Source organism: Gymnoscopelus braueri (genome assembly GCF_963280865.1).
Source record: "Gymnoscopelus braueri genome assembly, chromosome: 5".
NCBI lineage: Eukaryota > Metazoa > Chordata > Actinopteri > Myctophiformes > Myctophidae > Gymnoscopelus > Gymnoscopelus braueri.
The window spans coordinates 53,232,311-53,253,633 of NC_137606.1; the positions used below are offsets into that span (position 1 = coordinate 53,232,311).

Below are 21,323 nucleotides of genomic sequence, written 5' to 3' on the forward strand. Positions count from 1 at the left end.
CCTTTGGGGGGGAAGGGGACATTTTGATACACATTTGAAGGACCATGATAAAGACTTTTAATGTTTTGTAAATCTGAATATCATGAAACCTTTAAGTAATGCCCATTGTCTCCCTCCGACAGAAAGGTAATTGCAACGATGTTCAAACTATAAAGATGGCGGTGCATGTAGTGTATTTTTGATTGATCGATTGAGTACTTTATTTGTCAGAAATGTCAACAGACATTAAAGCTAAAGGGATAACACACAAAAGTCCTGGGGCTTGTTTTCATTGTGGTCCTATAGAGTCACACGGGGACTACAAATTTCACTTTTGAGACAGCGCCGCTACTCGAGGTCTGCTAGTCGAATCAGCGCCGTCCGAGTTGTAACCCGATAGGGGGAGAATAAATCTTTTTATGGGTTACTATCCACAACGACATGCGTGTGCATGTGTACACACACACACACACACACACACACACACACACACACACACACACACACACACACACACACACACACATGCATGTGCATGCGTGTGGCTTCATTGCCCTCTAGCGTTGGTTCTACAGAATTGCCTGGGTGGGTGGTAAAAACAAGCACTCCTCTTTCAATTTCCCTGGAATGCCAATTTCCCTGTAACATATATACGTCATGGACACATTCCTTGAGGTTTTCAATACCCAGATCTCATGTATAATTTTCTATTTATTTTGGACAATTATCCCAACAGCTTCTTGCAAGACTATTTGTATATTAATACTAACCTGGAGAATTCACTAACTAGTTGAAAATGTCGGGATATGTCACTTCCCTCCACTCCATTTAGTTGGGTTATTTCCCCAATTTACATTCAGGCAAGTTAATACAACAACGGTAAACCCACACGTTTTAATTTTTCCATGTACCGTCGGACCTCCGCGGTAGGTAGAAAATTAATATAAGCCTATGACATGTTCAAAATATAGACATGAACAAAGTCAGTCGGGATTGGGATGAGAATTCAAAGTCGGTGCTCGGCGCTCGTAAAGACAGTGATGTCACTGTAAATGCAACTACTTGTCTGTCTGCCGTCTCCCCTCTGCTGTGCTAACATTATGGGTAACCCATTAAAGTGGCAAATTTAATGTGAAACACATCAACTATTAAGAAAACAAGAAGATATGTTGATAAAGACACTCTATACATTTGGAAACATATTTTTATTCAACTCTATATCGTCTCCAGTTAATGTAGGATTATTTTAAAAGTAGGCTAACTCTCATATCCTCTCATAGGGAATGCATTGGCAGCTGCAGTTCATCGTTCTAACGGACCTCGAGTGGCGGCGCTGTCTCAAAAGTGGGCGTGAAATGTGTAGTTCATGTGTGTCTATATGTATTCAATTAATCAACATAGCTTACATTTCCAAAGATTGTTAAGCTTTTTTCAAAATAGCAGATCTACAAGCTCACAATGCATCACATTGTAGATCAGCTTGTTTCCAAATAGTCGAAGTATGACATAGAGGGGGGGGGGGATATGTCATGTGGGGTGGCGGTGCAGTATCGGAAAGCAGACCTGTGCGAACTTTGTGATGTAAAACAAATATCTGTAAATATCTGTTGTTTCCATTGTATTAAATTAAAAAAAACTTAACACAATAGGACATCAACCAATAGAAACACTATGTACAGAGGAGAAAAAGGAAAAACAGCGGCAGTGAATGACACCTCCTTTCGATGGGAATTTACATTTATAGGTTCTATATACCATTAATGGTATACTTTATGTTCTCCATATATATAGGGGAAAAAGATGACCTGCAAGGAGGCGAGGGATCCTCTCCCCATCAACTCCATGACCAGGCCGATCTGTATGCCGGAGACAGATGGTAGACGGCCCCTGAAGACCCACAGGACCTGGATAACATGGGGGCTCGCTGCCCGTCGCATCAGTTTAGATTCACGATCCAAGGCCCTCTTTGAGGATCTGAAGATGAGAGGGTTTCAATATATATAAGTATTTAATGTAATTGTGTGTGTGTGTGTGTGTGTGTGTGTGTGTGTGTGTGTGTGTGTGTGTGTGTGTGTGTGTGTGTGTGTGTGTGTGTGTGTGTGTGTGTGTGTGTGTGTGTGTGTGTGTGTCAAAGAACAAAAGCAGTGTAAGTACTTTGAAATACAGTTTGTATCTTTTAAATCCTCATCACCAGTAACAGTACTCATCAGTATCACCTCATCACTTACCCGTCATAAAGACCTAATAGTTTAATGGCCACATCCCCTCTCTGAAGATGTCTGACCTTAAAGACTTGACCAAATCCACCTCTACCAATCTCCTTCCAGTCCTTCTCGTCCAGACTCTTCTCATCAATCACTGCTAGATCTGGGCAGCTGGCCATGGTTCACTAAAGAGAGGAGAGGATTACAAAGACAAAGGTCATTTATACTACACAAAAATACCGGGGGAAGTCTAGGGATGTTGCAAAAATTGCATTATTGAAATACCACAATATTAAAAAGCCAACCACAAGAGGTGGGAAGAAACTGCACTAACTGCGATTACTGCATGTTCCAACCAATATGAATTAAACTATATATTTGCACGTACACAATGTAACATAAACAATTCCTTGCTTATAGTTTGCATCGTTTGGTTTGGGGCTGGACAAATACAAGACTGATTTTATTTGCATTTAAAATATACAGCCTAATGTATTCATTTTGTGCCGTTTTTTGAGGTACCCCCCTTTTCTTTTCTCCTGTTACAACCAAAGGACCACAGTGGAAATAAGATTTTTTCTTGTGTCTAACCTTTTTAGATTATTGTGCACCTGCCTTCATTTCTACATGACTTGTACAATCAAAATAAAAGATACATTCTCATGGCCATTTACAGTACATTTTGTGTCAACCCGGATCAACGGATAGGAAAGTTTGCGTTTCATGAAGAGAATGGCTCTACGACACATTATGCATACGATAACGACACAAACACACATGTCAGGACAAGTCATTAATAGCAAGGAGCCTAAGAACACCAACACACATAAGTCAGTTATAGCGAGGAGAGGAATGAACAGTGGTTGATATGAAATCAGATCCCTGTGGATTTGTAAGAGACTCACCCAGAGTCTGAGCCATTTGAACCCCACCCCATCACAGCCCCTCTTCAATGCTCCAGAACCACTTACATATGAGACCCCCTGGACCTCTGTCCCACTACCCTGTCCCTGGACCAGGGGTGCAATGCTCATGGGACGGCCTTGCACGCCGTGCATGAACCTATTTGACCAGGAGAACGCGCAGGCACATGCACGGATGTGCACGCGCGTGCACACAAGAATGCGTTCCACTCGATCCGTGCGCTGAGTAGGATACCCACCTGGCTACTCTGCATAACAATAGCTCAGGTCGTCAGGTGTGGGGATCCAACAACATATGTGAGAACTTGGCTGAGAGCCCATCAGGCAGCTGAGAACAAGAGAGCGAAAAAAGCTAAACCAAAATATAAGCCCCAAACCAATTGGTGGGGGCTTGCTTGACTGAAACTACTGTTGTGAAACAAATTACATTGAGAAAATTAAGTGATGTTGTGTAATGTTGTTCAATCTCTGAAGCTTGTTTTTTTTTCTAAAAAGAAAGTAGTTCAAGTAAACACAAGTTGTTTGCTTTTGTGTAAGTGTATACAACAATTTCTTTAATTTAATTAACTTAAACTAGAAAAGTAGCCTAAATACAAACTAAATTAACAATGTAACTAAACTACAATTACATTTAAAACATTGTTTGTTTTTCCACCATATCTGTTGACATCATTTCTTTATATCCTACATCCTGCCACCCTTTTCAGCTTCTCTATTTCAAGGCAATATTTAGAAAAACTAAACTAAAACTAGTCATTTCCTATACAAACATGTTTCCTACTATTTATGCACATTTCATAATGCTGGTCAGAGCTGTTCTGTGAGCAGTGCGCACTGAGCGCGTGCGGGAACATTTATGAGCATGCGTGGGAGCGCGAGCGTGCACGTCACATGCGCGTCACGTCATTAAAATAGAGTGCAAGAACATACCAAATGAGCATTGCACCCCTGCCCTGGACCCCTGCCCCACTCCCCTGCTCCTGAAACTCCACTAACGATCCCCACAGTTTGTCCTGTCCCTGACTGTAACACACCCTCTCTACACTAAACTGGTGTGGTACTGAGGGGTTGGAGGGACACACTAGAAGCACAGGTCCAACAACACCTGTGTGCCACAGACATGCAGACATGTGGGTATTTCACCTACATTTGAGACAGCTACCCATCAAAAGGTAGTGTATTACGGTGTATTACAGGCAGGCCCGGCGCATCCTATAGTCGCCCTAGGTGGAGGGGGGTACCGAAATGGGTGGTTTTTGGGGGGTGTAGTATTCTGAATGATGACACTCACACAATCGGTATTCTATCACTCGTTTGCAAGTCACATCACTGTGTGCATGAGTGAATTGACCTTGTGATACTGCCTGTCTGTCTCAGGGACGTGCACAGATAGACTCTAGGTGGTGCTAGAGCACCTGCCCTTTGCCCTCTTGACCAGAAGTGCCCTTTTTTTTTTTTTTTTTTTTTTTTACAGTACGTATCCCATGGTGACATCGATCAATTCTGGATTAAAAACTTCTAATATATTAACAATTCCCCAAAATGTGCATTGCAATTTTCTTCTATAAATCTCACGCTACTAGGGCAGCTGGCGGTTCCGCGCACCGTGCAAGGTGCCCTTTCTTTTTTACTTGAGCACCTGCCCCTCAAAATGTCTGTGCACGCCACTGGTCTGTCTGCTGCCTGGTACTGGGAGCCTGCTATGCAGCCTGGCTGCTGACTGAGCTGTGGAGGGGGAGGGGCGGCTGTTAGACTCATAGACATATAAAGGTAGACGCCTCCTCTGACGCGTCTGTATCTCGGGCGCCATTTTGGAGAAGGCAAGCTTCCTTTCTTTGGCAGAATCTAGTTGTATAAAAATATAACGGGATATTTTTAATGCAGATAGATTCCTGGAAAAGACGTGCTGTGATTGGCCAGTAGTCAGGAAGCTTGCCTTCTCCAAAATGGCGCCCGAGATACAGGTCGCTCCAATGAACTGCAGAGGCAGTTTCAAGTAAGTCGGTGGCTTAGCCCCAGGGCCTATAGGAGTGGTCACCCAGCAGTCACACAGCATTACTGGTCCATCTGCATTGCTACAGAGACACAGGTGGAAGAAAGGATAACTTGAGTGCCCATCCAACCACATTGTTGTCAATACATTCTGTGAGACTTAGACCACTGGTAACATAACCCTAGGGTTACCACCTGTCCTGTAAAATACGGAATCGTCCATTATTTGAGAAATAAATGTTGCGTCCTGTATTGAACCAATACAGGACGCGATTTGTCCTGTATTTTCCTACAGACCCCATAGAAACACGTCTGTCAGTCACACACACGTCAACACTGAATTTAACAATAATGAACAAAATAAAACACATTAAATATTAAAGCCAGCTAAATTGTGCCGGCGGGGGGCACGCAGGACCTCCCAAGAGCATACACTTCCTGTGGCTGCAACAGGTGCACTCTGTGATAACCCTCTGTCTGTACCTGCCCTCTGTCTGTACCTGCCCTGCCTCTGTGCCAACCCTCTGTCTGTACCTGCCCTGTCCTGCATCGTTGCCTAGTTACCTGTCCTGCACTGTCATCGTTGCCTAGTTACCGACACCAGCACTGCTCACTGCACCGGCACCGCACATTTTTACAATGTCTACAGACAGAGCCGATACTCCACCGTGTCCTCAACAGAGACAATGTCTCCAAAAGTACAGACATGAGTGGGAAGAGGCAAACCCTTGGCTTGACAGCGTCAGTGGAGATGATTACAAAGCGTACTGTAAAGTATGTCAGTGAATGTTTTCTGTGGCCCAGGGAGCACTGATACAGTTCTTTGTCTGTCAAGCGACATGGGAAATCATGTCAATTAAATCAAAGCAATTAGATTTTGTTTTTAAAACCCAACTGTGGTTGTTGTTACTTAGTCTAGTATGCAAATATGACTAGTTAAAATCATATTTGTACATATTTTTCTTTTGTACATATTTTTTTTCGTACATTTCTTTTGTACATTTTTTTTTTCACTCTTCATACCTGTAACCAGTAATGTATGACATTCTTTATAGTAGTGTGTATATCTGTCTGTCTCTTATATGTCATCATGATTTGTGTGCATGGGGATCTCATCTTAAACAAGCTCAGTGCTTAATGAGTCTCCCAGTTTAGTAGACCTTGTATTGTGAATTTGTACTTCCATGTACTGATGTTCTCATGTCTTACTAAATAAAGTACATCAATCAATCAAAGAGATATTTCACTTTCAAATAAAATAAACATTACATTTTTTTTAATTAAAAAAGTAGTAGAAAAGTCACGGCCCCCTCACGCATTAGTATGTATATATATTTTTTTTTTACTTCATTTGAAAGTGAAATATCCCTTTAAACTCCTCCTGGGTAATCAGAAGAGTGGGCACCTGAGAAGCCTCTGTATGCTTTGGGAAATGGTCTGAAATAAGTAAAGTATATATGAATTGAATTTTTTTCATTTAAGGCCTAATTTCAACTATTACTATAAAACTTGTGGATGTCATATATGGCATAAACAATAAGTTGAAGGGTAAATTTAGCAGGTTCAAATCATGCTTACTTAACATTATTTCATACCATTTTCCAAAGCATTATTTTATTAAATTTTTCTTATTTTGGAAATGATGAGGGAAGAATGCGTGCTCGCACACACACACACACACACACACACACACACACACACACACACACACACACACACACACACACACACACACACAGGGGGTCCCAAGATGAAGTAACCTGCACAACACTGCGTATTACCCTTTTAAAAAATAACGTTACATTACGTACTTTGTATTGTTAGCTGGTCTTACCTGTGAGTTCAGCAACAGATGAAGTTAAAGAGTCAGTGGGTCCTTGTCTGTTAGTTCAATGTCTTGTTGTTTTGTATATAAGTATAACGTCCTTGTTTTTACTTGTAAATGTTAATAGTTTATGGTTGGTAAATAAAGTGTTTCTAAGAGTTAAAACAATTGAGCTGAGAGAGAGAGAGATGAGGGCTGGGTGGCTATTAGTCCAGGAGCTATTTTATCAACCAATCACCTCACAGTCTTCATGCCTTGGAATGGTATGCAGTTCACAGCATCAACGTAACTTCTTTGGGCGGAACTTCCTGTATTTCTGCTTAGACAGAGAGAGAGGGGGAGAGAGTGGGGGGTAGAGAGAGAGAGAGAGAGGAGAGAGAGGGAGAGAGTGGGGGGGTAGAGAGAGAGAGAGAGGGAGAGAGTGGGGGGGATAGTGAGAGAGAGAGAGAGAGAGAGAGGGAGAGAGTGGGGGGGTAGAGAGAGAGAGAGAGGGAGAGAGTGGGGGGGATAGTGAGAGAGAGAGAGGGAGAGAGTGGGGGGGTAGAGAGAGAGAGAGAGAGAGAGAGAGAGGGAGAGAGTGGGGGGGTAGAGAGAGAGAGAGAGGGAGAGAGTGGGGGGGATAGTGAGAGAGAGAGAGAGAGAGAGAGTGGGGGGGTAGAGAGAGAGAGAGAGAGAGAGAGAGAGAGAGAGAGAGAGGGAGAGAGTGGGGGGGTAGAGAGAGAGAGAGAGGGAGAGAGTGGGGGGGATAGTGAGAGAGAGAGAGGGAGAGAGTGGGGGGGTAGAGAGAGAGAGAGAGAGAGAGAGAGAGAGAGAGAGAGAGAGAGAGAGAGGGAGAGAGTGGGGGGGTAGAGAGAGAGAGAGAGGGAGAGAGTGGGGGGGATAGTGAGAGAGAGAGAGGGAGAGAGTGGGGGGGTAGAGAGAGAGAGAGGGAGAGAGTGGGGGGTAGAGAGAGAGAGAGAGAGAGGGGGGGGGGTAGAGAGAGAAAGAGAGAGAGAGAGAGAGAGAGGGGAGGGGGGGTGGTAGAGACAGAGAGAGAGACCTGGACCCCGTCCACGGTGGTCTACGGGCGTCCACGGTGGTCTACGGGCGTCCACGGTGGTCTACGGGGGTCCCCGTGGCGGCCTTGGGTCCACGGGGGTCCCCGTGGCGGCCGGAAGTCCGGGGGTCTGGTAGAACTTAAAGTGTATGCTGGATATCAGTGGAGGAGGTCAGATTGGGCTGAACTTTGCCCAAATATGGAGATGACTGATGACAGAGCACTGATGTCATAGGACTTATGACATCATACTGACCGTACTGACGTCATAGACTGGTCACATGACCTCCTAGAGCCACATGGAAGCCATGCTGTGATTACATCACTGGTACTCAATGTCATGTCCAGGGCCCAGCAAGGGTCCCAATGGACCTCTACAGGTCCAGAGTGTAAACATGGAACCAAATGGACCCTTACAGGTCTGTAACTCTGAGAGTGTACACATGGAACCAAATGGACCCTTACAGGTCTGTAACTCTGAGATTGTAGCCTACACATGGAACCAAATGGACCCTTACAGGTCCATTTGGTTCCATTACACTTGGAGGTAAATTAAGTCAATCAGACCGACAGACAGACAGACAGACAGTGACACCTAGGAATAGTACATAATGTACTGATCTTTGTCTCAGTGCAAGGTATAAACATACAGTATATATATATGGAGACATACAGTAGTTGCTCTGTCTCATGTTTTCATGTACATCAGAGCTTATAAACCATCTGTCAAAAGCTGTGCAGTGATGTCACTGTGTTTAATGTTAACACATTATTAAACCTGTGTTCTACTTTATTACATATTGGTGTACCTGGTGGTGTGAGTGTGAAACAACAACATAGATGAGAAGCACAACATGCTGTCTTTTCATGCAGAATGCTGCTGTATTTTAAGTTATTATAACAATGGCTACTCTGACAACATATACAATGGGATATATGCTTAACCAGAGCAGTTTTTTTATTTATTTTTTATTTTTTCCCTCCTTTTCATTATTTGATGAATCATGGTATGTATACCTTGTATGGTATGTACTGTATTGATGTACTGGTTGGTAGCCATTGGACAGATCATCTATTATGTGATGACTTTTAGATGGGGCAAGTATAATCATAGCCTTAGATCAAGACTATCGTATGTATTGTATGAGTCAGACTTTTACTTTCATATCTACTGGAATGTCACCAGTAAAGCCTGTATTTCTCCAAACATGTACAAATGCAAAATACAAGGTGCCTACCCGCTTGCCCCAAATGTTAACTAGGTGTCATTGTCAATCGGGGCATACCAAGTGGCTCGGGGACCGGGGGAAAACATGTCCATCATATTAAATACAGTGCTTTCATCAACAATAAGGTTAAAAGGAGGGTTAAGATAATGAAACAGTGCGTTAATATAAATAACAAAAAAATAATAATAATGTCCCGTTTTCCACCCTGTCACATGTCCATGGTTAAGGCTGCTGTGTGTGTGTGTGTGTGTGTGTGTGTGTGTGTGTGTGTGTGTGTGTGTGTGTGTGTGTGTGTGTGTGTGTGTGTGTGTGTGTGTGTGTGTGTGTGTGTGTGTGCGTGTGCGTGCGTGTGTGCGTGCGTGCGTGCGTGCACGTGTTTGTGGGTAGGGTGTGTGTGTGTGTGTGTGTGTGTGTGTATGTGCGCATGTTTGTGGGTAGGGTGTGTGGGTATGTGTGTGTGTGTGTGTGTGTGTGTGTGTGTGTGTGTGTGTGTGTGTGTGTGTGTGTGTGTGTGTGTGTGTGTGTGTGTGTGTGTGTGTGTGTGTGTGTGTGTGTGTGTGTGTGTGTGTGTGTGTGTGTGTGTGTGTGTGGGTAGGGTGGCCCTGAAGGGTGTATGACTCCCGGCCTGAATTACTGTCCCAGTCCAGCTCTGAGGGAAGGTGGAGACTTTGTTCCCCCCGGCCCCCGCTCAAGTGGTTTGCTCAAGTGGTTTGCTCCGTACGTTTGACGTGAACCACTTCAAAAAAAGCCGGGCGGGAATACGTCAATAGAATGTAAGCAGGTGGATTCTACTGGCAGGAGAGAATGGAGAGAAAACAAAACAAAAAAGTAAAGGCTGATGCGGAGAAAGTACGAGCTAAAAAACGAAAATGTCTGGAGGCTGATGCGGGGAAATATTTAAAAATAACAAAGTTGTTTGCCCAGCAGCAGTCTGCTGAAAAGAGAGTTAATGTCGGTCCATAGTGCTGCTGTCAGTGCGAGCACTAGTAGCACCGCTGCTACGGAAGATGTGACTCAAGTTGCATGTGAGCAAAGCTTTTCCACATTAAAATGAATCAAAAACCGTCTGAGGAGCACAGCATCACAGGAACACCTCGAGTCCTTTATGCTGATGGCAATTGAAAAAGAGACTCTTGTGTCTTTGGACAAGGACTGCATCATCGACCGAAAGCGCACTGATGCGACAGCTGCTCATTCAATAAGGTAGAACTGTTGCGATTTTCTTTCTCTAGGTCATTCAAAGTCTTGTCAGATGATGTGGATGAGAGAAGTTCATAGGAAAATACCAGGTGATGTCTCAGTTGTAGCAGCAGAGAAGAATAGCGATCGATCGGGAACACATTGAGTCTCAAACAAGCGTCCAAGGTTAACATGTTCTACTTTATTGAAAGACAGACAGTGGTATATATACAGACAAGTTCAATGTGGAACGTCCCATTTGAGGCGGTCTCAAATGGACGGTTTAAACTGATTACAATCAAGGAAGCCTCTCTATATGTGTATTGTGATCTGGGGTGCAAAAGTTCATGATGTGAGTTATGGTGTCTGCAGCCAGTGTTGTCAGGTCGGCTTATTATAAGTTTTCCCCAAGATTTTATTTGAAAATAGCTGATATAATAGCTCACAACGCGTCGCATCGTGATTCGTGACGCGTTGTGAGCTTGTAGATCTGCTATTTTCAAATAGACGATTCTTTTGAGCTTGTTTTCCTAGACCTGGTTGTTTGTTTCTCTCATAGAACCTGGCAACACTGCCCGCAGCGGGCAGTTGTTGGTGGCTGGTTTTGCGTGTTTCTCTGTGGAGTGTGAAGCTGTATATTAAGTGTAACAAATAATCGTATGCATATAGGCAATGTGTAGATCATTTGAGAGACAAGTGAGCGCTATGATATTAAACTTGGACTGTGACTAGATCGCTGTAAAATGGAGCTACTGACGACGTGACCTATAAATGGAGTAATAGTAAAGAATAGGTTCCTATGTATATTCGTGAAATATGAACATCTACAATGGTTCAATAATAATTAGTGTAGCCAGTCAGAGCTGAGCCTCAGGGGCCACCGTAGGCTGCTCTGTCCACTTCCTGGTTTTCAATCAGTGTTCTTATTTAAATGCCCTGCAAGTCTACCAAACACTAGAATAGGCTGTGGGTCTTGCACTTAAGCTTGTTTAATCCTGGTGCCAAGGTGAATAATGTGTTTTATGCCTATTGTTTTAATCATGTTTATATGTTGAGATTGTAACTAACACTGTGATCATTCAGGTTGATCATGTGCCCAACTGATTGCTGTGGCGAGAGGGAGTGTTGTGAAAATACAGACAACTGAAGGTATGCAAACAAACAACTTGTTGTATAGGCCTACTTTGTGTTTGTTTGGTGTGCTAAATGTTTATTTTATATCCCCTCCTTTAGATCGCCACTGCTGCTTTGTTTAGCTTGAGTTCATGCATGGATTTTATTATTTGTTCATAGTTGAGCTATTTCATATTGTGATTATTAATGTTTGTCTTTTGTTCATTTCCCCTTCTATACCGAGTTCTGTGTATCCAGAGTCCAGGGGAGCCAAGTGGTGCAGCTGACCTACAAGGGGGTTTCACAATAGGTCTCACTAGTAGTCCACCGTCAGGTTTGTTTTATTGTTGTGATTGAGTGCACCTCTTTTCACACTCTTTTATATTTTTGCATGCTGTGTGTGTGTGCTGTGTGCTTTAGGTGGAGTGAGTAGCCTATCACTTTAGCTATCTAGCTTAGTCCCCCTTGTTACAAGGTTGTTGCCCACTGGCTCTGTATTACTGTGGTCTTTGACTCCTACAAGCTCTATTCGGCTGTAGTTTGTGTTTAAGTTATATTGCATTGTACTGAAATGTATTAGGAACTGAATAAATACTGTCTCCCTTTCTGCAATACATGTGATTTACCTTTCTGTGATTTTAGTAAATAAATGTCATATTTGGGGCAAACTCACGTCTCAGTCTCATTGTTCGAAACTCTTGTCGGGGAACCCAATTTATAGAGGTTTTCGTTCTTTCATTTCCTTGGTCTTGGCCCTGGTCTAAGTCATAGAGGTATAATATAACTAGAGGGCGGATTGCCCCGCCCCCAGCTATTCATTTCAATTAAAGTGAATTATTGAGACGTTTTTGAGACGTTCGCAGCATGCAAACTGCCTATTCCTTTTAATCATAGCCTGCCGTCCTTTCTACCTACCACGCGACTTCAGCATCGTGATTGTAGCCGTTGTTTACATTCATCCTGGAGCTAATAAGGACACAGCTATGAGGGAATTACACCAGGCGATCAGTGCACAAGAAAATCGCCACCCGGACTGCGCAGTCATCTGCCTAGGCGACTTCAACCGGACAGACTTAAAAAAGGTCTTTCCCAAATTCCACCAGCATGTCGCCTGCAGTACCCGTGGTGACAATATTCTTGACCACTGCTACACGCCCTTCAAGGATGGATACAAAGCTCTCCGCCGCCCACCGCTAGGAAGCTCTGACCACGACGCCATCCAGCTGCTACCTGCCTACAAACAGAGGCTAAAAAGGGAGCCGGTCGTTGAGAAGGAAATCCGAATCTGGTCTGAGGACACAGACGCTATGCTACAATCCTGCTTCTACCAGACTGACTGGGGGATGTTTAAGAACGCCGCTGGGAATAACATCAACGAACTCTCAGACTCAGTCACTGGCTTTATCAGCAAGTGCATAGTTGACATAGTCCCAAAAAAGACAGTTCGGATCTATCCCAATCAGAAACCATGGATGGACAGCGGAGTACGTGCACATCTGCATGAACGGGACGCTGGTTTCAAATCTGGCGACGTGGAAACGCGCAACACGACGCGCGCGGCCCTAAACAGCGCCATCAGGAAGGCGAAAAAGGCCTACACAAAAAAGATGCAAGACAAACTCAGCAATGGCGACATCAGGAGCACATGGCAGGCAGTACACACCTTGACAGACTGCAAAACAAGAACCAGAAGCGAGGTGAACCCGCCTGCCTCCCTCCCCAACGAACTGAACACTTTCTACGGCCGGTTTGAGATCAGCTCCAACCGCGGCAGCCAAGCGGGGCCATCAGCAGCACCAGCAGAGGAGAACCCTCCTCTAACCATCTCGGAGAGAGAAGTGCGTACAGCCTTCACACGGGTCAACATCCACAAGGCAGCCGGACCTGATGGGATTCCAGGCCGGGTCCTTAAGACATGTGCAGACCAGCTGGCGGGTGTCTTCGCTGACATCTTTAACCTCTCCCTCTCCCTGGCTGTGGTCCCTGCAGGGTTCAAAATGTCAACCATTGTGCCCATTCCCAAAAAGGCCAAAGTGACATGCCTGAACGACTGGAGACCTGTTGCTCTCACCCCGATCGTCAGCAAGTGTTTCGAGAAACTGGTGAGGGAATACATCAGCTCCACGCTACCTGCCTCGCTGGATCCGTGGCAGTATGCATACCGCAAAAACAGATCCACCGACGACGCTATTGCCATGGCTCTCCACACCGTCCTCTCGCACATGGACAACAAGCTGCTGAAGGACAAATATGTACGTATGCTGTTCGTGGACTACAGCTCAGCATTCAACACCATTGTCCCAGCAATACTTGACAAAAAGCTCAGACACCTAGGGCTACACCCAAGCATGTGCGACTGGATACAGGACTTCTTGTCCAACCGACATCAGGTGGTGAGAATGGGCAGCATCACATCCGACCCCCTGACCCTCAACACCGGAGCACCCCAGGGATGCGTGCTGAGCCCTCTCCTCTACTCCCTGTACACGTATGACTGCATAGCCACACATGTCTCCAACACCATCATAAAGTACGCGGACGACACGACAGTGATAGGCCGAATCGTCAACAACGACGAGTCTGACTACAGAGAGGAGATCAAATCACTGGCACACTGGTGCCGCGAGAACAACCTCTCTCTTAACGTCGACAAGACCAAAGAACTGATCGTGGACTTCAGGAGGCCGCGGAGAGACCATGCGCCCATCCTCATCGACGGTGCTGCAGTGGAAAGGGTCAGCGAGTTCAAGTTCCTCGGAGTACACATCGAGGAGGACCTCAAATGGGAGACGCACTCCACACACGTGAGGAAAAAGGCTCAGCAGCGACTGTACTGGCTCCGCCGCCTGAAGAAGCTCGGAGTAGGACGTCGCATCCTCAGGCTGTACTACAACAGTTCTGTTGAAGGCATCCTAACAGGCTGTGTCACGGCCTGGTACGGGAACTGCACTGCCCGAGAAAAGGTCAGCCTACAACGAGTAGTGCGATCGGCAGAGCGGATAATGGGAATCGAGCTCCCAGCGCTCCAGGAACTGTACAAAAAGCGGTGCGTGGTCAAAGCCAAGCGCATCATCAAGGACAAGCACCACCCAAGTCACAGACTGTTCAACCCCCTACAACGACCGCGACCGGGCAAGGGGCTCTACCGCAGTATCAAGAGTTCCACCACCAGATTTTGGTGTAGTTTCAATCCAGCTGCTGTCAGAATGCTGAATGGGGCATAAGCCTGGATGAGTTCAGCAGCCTGACAGCAGGCGGCGCAGACTTTTCTGGCTCTTCCTGAACACACCTGTGGATTATACCAGGGACAATGACTTGGACTTTAGCCCCCCCCTCGGACACACCTGTGGACTACACCAGGTACAAATGACTTTTGTTGCACTCCCTCATGGAGCTACATGCGGATTATACTAGGGTCAGTCCACTCTAGGTGGACACGCACTGACCTTTTGCACCTTAATCCCTTGTATAACGCACTGACTTTTTTTTGGGTCTTTTTTTTATTGTGCTCCTTTTCCTCTAAGCACCTTAACGTCCTTTGTCTATCATGCACAGTATAACATGCACAGTATACAATACATTGCTGCTATGCTCAGGCACCTTAGTTTAGTTTTTTTTTAGTTTTTTTTTTTTATTATCTCAGGTAATTTGTAAATATGTAGATAACTTGTCTGGCCTTCTGTTGCTCTCTTGTTTTGATCTCCTTCCCACCTGCCCCCCACCCTCTTCTTCTCCCCCCCCCCCTCTTCTTTCTATGGAAACTAACGTTGCGATGGGAACGATGTACAAAAAAAGAATTTCACCCACTTTTTTACCTTGTAAACCTGTGATGTGACAATAAAACTGATTCTGATTCTGATTCTGATTCCCATATTGTTGAAGCAAGGGGGCGGGGCTGGCGGGGCTGGGAGAGAGTCAGCGCACTGAGGTCAAGGCACAGACTACTGTGTTGTTGACGGACAACGGATGCACGCTTATGAGAAACAACAAAAATAAAACCTGGCAAAACAGTTGCGTGCATTAGCGCAAGATGAGGATAAAGGAAACATTCAGTCTAAATGTCCAGCTTGCTAATTCTCGCCTACTACTACTACTTTTGTATTTGAAACATTAAATTTCTCTAAATATTAATAAACTTTCAGGACAGCCTAAGTACAAATGGCCTAGGCCATAGAGCAGCCATAGAGTTATGAGCATGCGCACAAACGAAAGATAGCATTTTAAGTGCATTCTCAGATTTGACCACCAGGCTTGGCCGCTTCACTGTTCTACCGTGGCTCTGGGGGCTTGGTCTAAGTGTGGAAGTGTCCTTGAGCAAGACACTTAACCCCTAACTGTTCCCTGACGGCGGTGCCCCTGCCACGCTTACGGATGTTTAGGATGAGTTAAATGCAAATACCAGATGTCACTGTATAACACTGTATTATTATATACAATGACAAATACTGTAAAGGAGTGTGGACCTAATTATTATGATGAAATATGGGTCAAACATTGTGCTCATTAAATATTTCATGAAGTAACTTTGTGGTTTTGTAAACCTGACATTGTCATTTATGTAAATAACATTTCTTTATTGTTATTTTCAAAGGCTTATGGATTTATTGATTTTGGAGAAATAGATACAAGAATCTCACAAAAAGAAGGGGAGAAAGATGTGTTGCAATTAAAGGTATTGTCCAGCAGAGGGTGCTAGTACCCTTTGATGGAGTTGGTTGGGCGTAGCATGGAGAACCTTGGAAGTATGGCTGCTTCAAATGTGAATTGCCCATTCATTTCTTTATTAATAATGAATACAATTACACAGTTAAAGTAAAAAACAAAAACAGAAGAAGTGTCGGTTTGTATGTACATACTGTGTGTGCCTGTGATACCTGTATATAGTCTATTACATTTGTTCTCAGTGTCGGCCCGGGGACCTCCAGGGGTCCTTGAGGTGGTTCGCGGGGAATTGCTAGTTAAGAGCCAAATGGGGTCTGTAAAGAGTCTACAAAAGGACCCAAATGGACCCTTATGTGTCTGTAACACAGAGAGTGTACAAATGGAACCAAATGGACACTCAACACTGAGGACTTAACAAAGCAGAGTTTGGGGTCCCAGGGATTAAAAAAAGAAATCCTATCAAATGTGGGTCTGTGGCCTAATATGCATTTCAAACTGCGTTTTGTTTTCTGTGTGGGCAGGCTATGGAGAGAGAAAGGCTACGCTCGCTCGTGTAAGCTCCACAACTGCTTAACCTCATGTAGCCTACATAGTACATACTGTATCTTATGCTATTTGTATATGTGAAGATATCTTAATTAGGCCATATCTTATTATGTTCTCTTTGACATGCTTTTCATGTTTGATTTTCTGTCCCACTCCCTGGGTAGCAACAAGATAGCCGGTAGCAACACACTGGGACTAGGAAAGGAGTACCAGACACCAGGTTACTACAGAACAAAAAAGACTTGCCTGGGCATCTGCTCTTGGGCTATATGTACAGTAAAATAAAGTATATTTACCCTATTGTCGTAAAAACTGATGTTAGAAGAGCAAAGGAAGCAGAGTTGTGGGCGTGAGCAAGAGTCATTAGTCCATGGGCTGATTGAAGTGACCATGTGTGGTATTGCACAGCCTCAGGGCTACCTGCACAAAGGACTGAGCGAGTCTATTGTTCTTCTGTTGAGGGATCTGCCAGTACCTCTGCTGCTCAGCCGCCCCATTATCTCCTTCTGAGGGAAGTGTGTCATTCTTATTAAGTACATGTATTCTCTCATGGACTAAATTCTAGCTGGTGTAATTATAGAGAAATTAACCACTTGTCATAGCATTCAAGGATTTTAAACAGTAGCGAAAACAGCAGATCTAGAAGCTCACAACGTGTCGTGAAACAATGCGTTGTGAGCTTGTAGATCTGCTATTTTTTGCTACTTTTGGAATAGGGAGGAGTAGTTCACCCAAAAAAGTACTTATTTTCTATCAATTACACACCCCATGAAGCCTTGAATTCATGGAGTTTTTTTTTGTTTTTGTCGCATTCCTAAGCCAATATTTTGATGACGGCGGAGTCCCCGGTAGGAGACTCAATGGAGACTCTTCGAGACTCACCTAGAGGAGACTCTGCCGGTCATGAAATTACTGGCTTAGGAACGCGACATCAACAAAAAAAAGTTTGCTGGGGACCCCCCTGAAACCCCCTCAAGAACCTCTGAGGGCCCCCGCCGGACCCCACTGTGAGAACCACGTGGTTTTCTATTTGACTCCCTGGTATATGAGCTCGGCCATGCCGTCCCTGATGCCTCGGCTGTACTCCAGGGTGGCGCGGTGGACCCTCCATTCGTACAGGCCGCTCTTGCGCACGTGTCGCAGGAAGTTGGGCGCCCCGGGGAACAACACGTTGTCAGCCAGGATCATGGAGCCTTTCCCCAGCAGACCAGAACCCTCCAGCAGCTAAAAACACAGAGAAGGTCTGGAATTATTCACACATTTCTGGTTGTGTCACTCAGTCACTGTATGCTGACCTCAAACATTAACCCATTAAGACCTGAGGCCGATCCTACAAATGCCTTCTAAATCAGTAGTTCACGCACTTTCAAGATTTTTCTAAAATGTTCAAAAATAGCAGATGTACAAGCTGGCAGCGTGGCACGAAGTGACGCAATGCCAGCTTCTACATATGCTATTTTTGAAAAAAAACGCTAAAATCTCAAATGACACAGATGCTTTCCCGGTTTTAAGGGGTTGTAAGTGATATTTTTCTTGTCAAAATAAGTCTAGCTCCATAATTTGATAATAATCATCAAGTGTTTGTTCAATAACAGGGGGTCTACCTGTCTCTCCAGCTCTTTAGTAAATAGAAAATCAATTTTCAGGTTGGAATACCAATTTAATCAATCAAGAGAGAGTACAGGATAAACAAGTGAAATTGGAAGTGATAAAACAAAGTGAGCAGATGAAATTGCAACCTGAACACTATAAAATTGAAGCTGGAAAATGTATTTTCTCTTTACTAAAGAAATGGAGGCAGGCAAACTCCTGTTACAGACACTAAAGCAATGATTACTGTCAGATGACTTTAACAAAACAATAACAAAAACCAAAAAAACATTATGTTTTTACAAAACAACATATCACTTATAGCGCCATTGAGGTCAGTTTTCTTGTTACTATTACTTTGTTTTGGTTTAACCTGACTAGAACATGCCATTAAAGGAATGGTCACTAGGTGGTGCTAACTCATTTGGAATAGTGGGTGAGTGCCATACTGTAGCATTTCCATCACAAAGACTATTATTATCTTCAGCTGACTACACTGCAAAGAAGTGAGTCATTTAATTATTGGGAAAGATAAAGGCAATTTACCACACGTTAGCTGAATTGCTCTGTTGTGGTCATCTTCACCTTTATAATACTGAAACAGGTTTAAATAAATTCTACCTGGGTCCTCAAATGGGCAGTGAGAGACTTTTAGAAGTTGAACAATCAGGTCTTTTGGACCACATTAATGTCAAATGTACGTGCAATGCCTGCTAAAGTAACCCATCTAGCTGTAATGATGCAGTAGGCCTATGGCATCACAGCTACTAAGTATATTTAGTAGCTGTAACTAAGTATATTTACTCAAGTACTGTAAATAAAATGTTGAGGTACATATTTACTTTACTTGAGTATTTCCATATTTGGATACTTTGTTGATACTGTTCCACTACAATTATTTGACAGCTTAAGTTACTTTGCAGATTTAGATTATTAATACAACACATACATTAACCTCTAAGTATTTTGATGCCAAATCTTTTGTAGCCTACTTTTACCCAAGTCATTGGCCTGTATTCATTTGAATACAGGCCTTTTACTTGTGACTACATTACGTTATGGTATTGAATGTTTTACTTAAAGGTCACTTCACTCATTTTCAACCTATATTCATATAATTGGTCATCACTAATGGTCAGTATAATATGGCATCATTTCTGTCTACTTGGTCTGTGTCTCAGAGGAGGGCTGTGGACAGTTCCGAAACCTGTCTACCAGTGAAATCATCGGTAGGCAGGTTTGGTCATTTCAACTTTTTAAAAATGTTTTATAAATGCAAGAACAATATTATGGCTTCTGTTTCAGCATGATAACCTTCCAGGAAGAGAAAGGCTGTAGTTTCTATTAGTTTAGAATCCCCATGTATGACATCATTTCTGAACTGTCCATAGTGCACCAATGACACGAAAGTGGATGAAGTGCTTCTTAAAGTAAAATATCTGAGAACTTCTTCCACAATTATCCACCAGTGGATGCGAAGGTTCCTTGTCTCATGGCTTTACCTGTAGATCAGGCTTGTAGCATTTCTTCCAGTGGTCCATGAAGACAAAGTCCAACGTCTCCACACCGTAGTCAGAGCGCAGCTGAGGAATGACCTCGTCTGAGGGCTTCACAATCAACTCCACCTGGACACAAACAAGTCAGTAACTATACGCATAAGGTCAGAAGGAAAAAAAAAAAACAACCAGGTGCTCACAGGAGATATAAAAAGGTAACGATAGTTATCAATGGTGCTCACGGATCAAACGGGGTCAAACATGAGAATAAACAGACGATCCGGGCCTTTATTTATTAAAGGGCAACTGCCAACATGTTTTGACCTCGGAAGGTCCTCATCAGGGCGAAATGAATATACAGACGTATTAGTTTGTCTGTCCTAACCCACGACCAATGGTAAGCACTAAGCAGGGACAACGCATTCTTCTCACACGTGGTCGGATGTTGCCCCAGCTCGTCACTACAGTCCCACACTTGAGAGTGACATAATGTGTGGACAGTGCAGCCCTCGGGGACTTTGTTCTGTTTTGTTATTGTCTCTACTGCACTTTGTCTCTTTATGCCTTTTACTCTGCTTTGTAAATAGACTAAGGTCTATCCGTTCTTTGTTTGGAAAGCACTTTGGGTCAGCTGATGTTGTTTTTAAATGTGCTATACAAATAAACTTGACTTGACTTGACTTGACTAGTCTGGGAGACTTCGCCTCAGAGCCTGGACAGCAGGGGCGCGGCCATGCGTTCTGATTCAAATCAACAGCCAATGAAGAAAAGGGGGCGGGATCCACATGCAGTGGGTGTTGCATGTAAATAGGAGCGACGGGAAGCAATTTCTCCTTGAGAAATTGCGGCTGCCATTGTTGTGTACTGCTGTTTGCCTCTCGTCGGACTGTTTAGACGAGTTGCACAGCTCTCAGACCGGTAAGAGGCGTGTCCGCTCAGATTCTGAGCGTAAGTTACATCCCGTCCACAAATACCAGGGCTCTGGCCCAGAAGTTTCCTCGCCCCTCCCGTTTGTATGCGAGAGCTGGCGAAAACTTCTGGGAACTCAGATTACTCGGGGACCAGCTCCAGTAGTAATGCCAGTACAGTACTTTGCTCAAGGGCATACTGTACTTACAGTAGCGTGTGGGGGGAGGGGGAGGGGGGGGGGGTTGAATGCAGGATATTCTTGCTGTGAGGCAATGGTGCTAACTACCACACAGCATGGAGGGGGGGCATGCGTGTGTGTCCTCTCACCGCGCGGTCATCAAACCCCGCCAGGCGTATGACCTTCTCGGCTATGGTGGCGTTGCCCTGGTCCATCTCTAAGCTGTAGATCCTGGCGCCGGGTGGCAGTGCCCGGGCGATGCGCACCGTGCTGTACCCGCAGTGGGCACCAAGCTCCAGCACCGTCATGGGACTGCGCTCCAACAGCAGTCTGTCCAGGATCATACCTATGGAGAAGCACACATTTTATCCATTTATTCATGTCCACTATAGGTCTGTCACAATTAGTAACATAATCGCCTAATCACAATTATTTGAGATAATCGCAATTGTTTTGCATAAT

At 44.3% G+C, this 21,323-nt stretch overlaps 2 protein-coding genes across 2 annotated transcripts in view; both read right to left on the bottom strand.

Annotated features, from left to right (window-relative positions):
* LOC308085990 (ankyrin repeat and protein kinase domain-containing protein 1-like) overlaps positions 1-2,362 on the bottom strand; it is a gene marked incomplete at both ends in the record, with an annotated part of 28,345 nt that extends 25,983 nt beyond the window's left edge. The window contains 2 exons of the mRNA XM_080429308.1: positions 1,785-1,953; positions 2,208-2,362. Of these exons, the coding sequence (XP_080285434.1) occupies positions 1,785-1,953; positions 2,208-2,362 (324 nt within the window). The remainder of the gene's footprint in view (positions 1-1,784; positions 1,954-2,207) is intronic.
* Positions 1-21,323, bottom strand: part of LOC308086080 (uncharacterized protein) — a 499,718-nt gene that overhangs the window by 23,771 nt on the left and 454,624 nt on the right. The gene's annotated exons all lie outside the window — the stretch shown is intronic.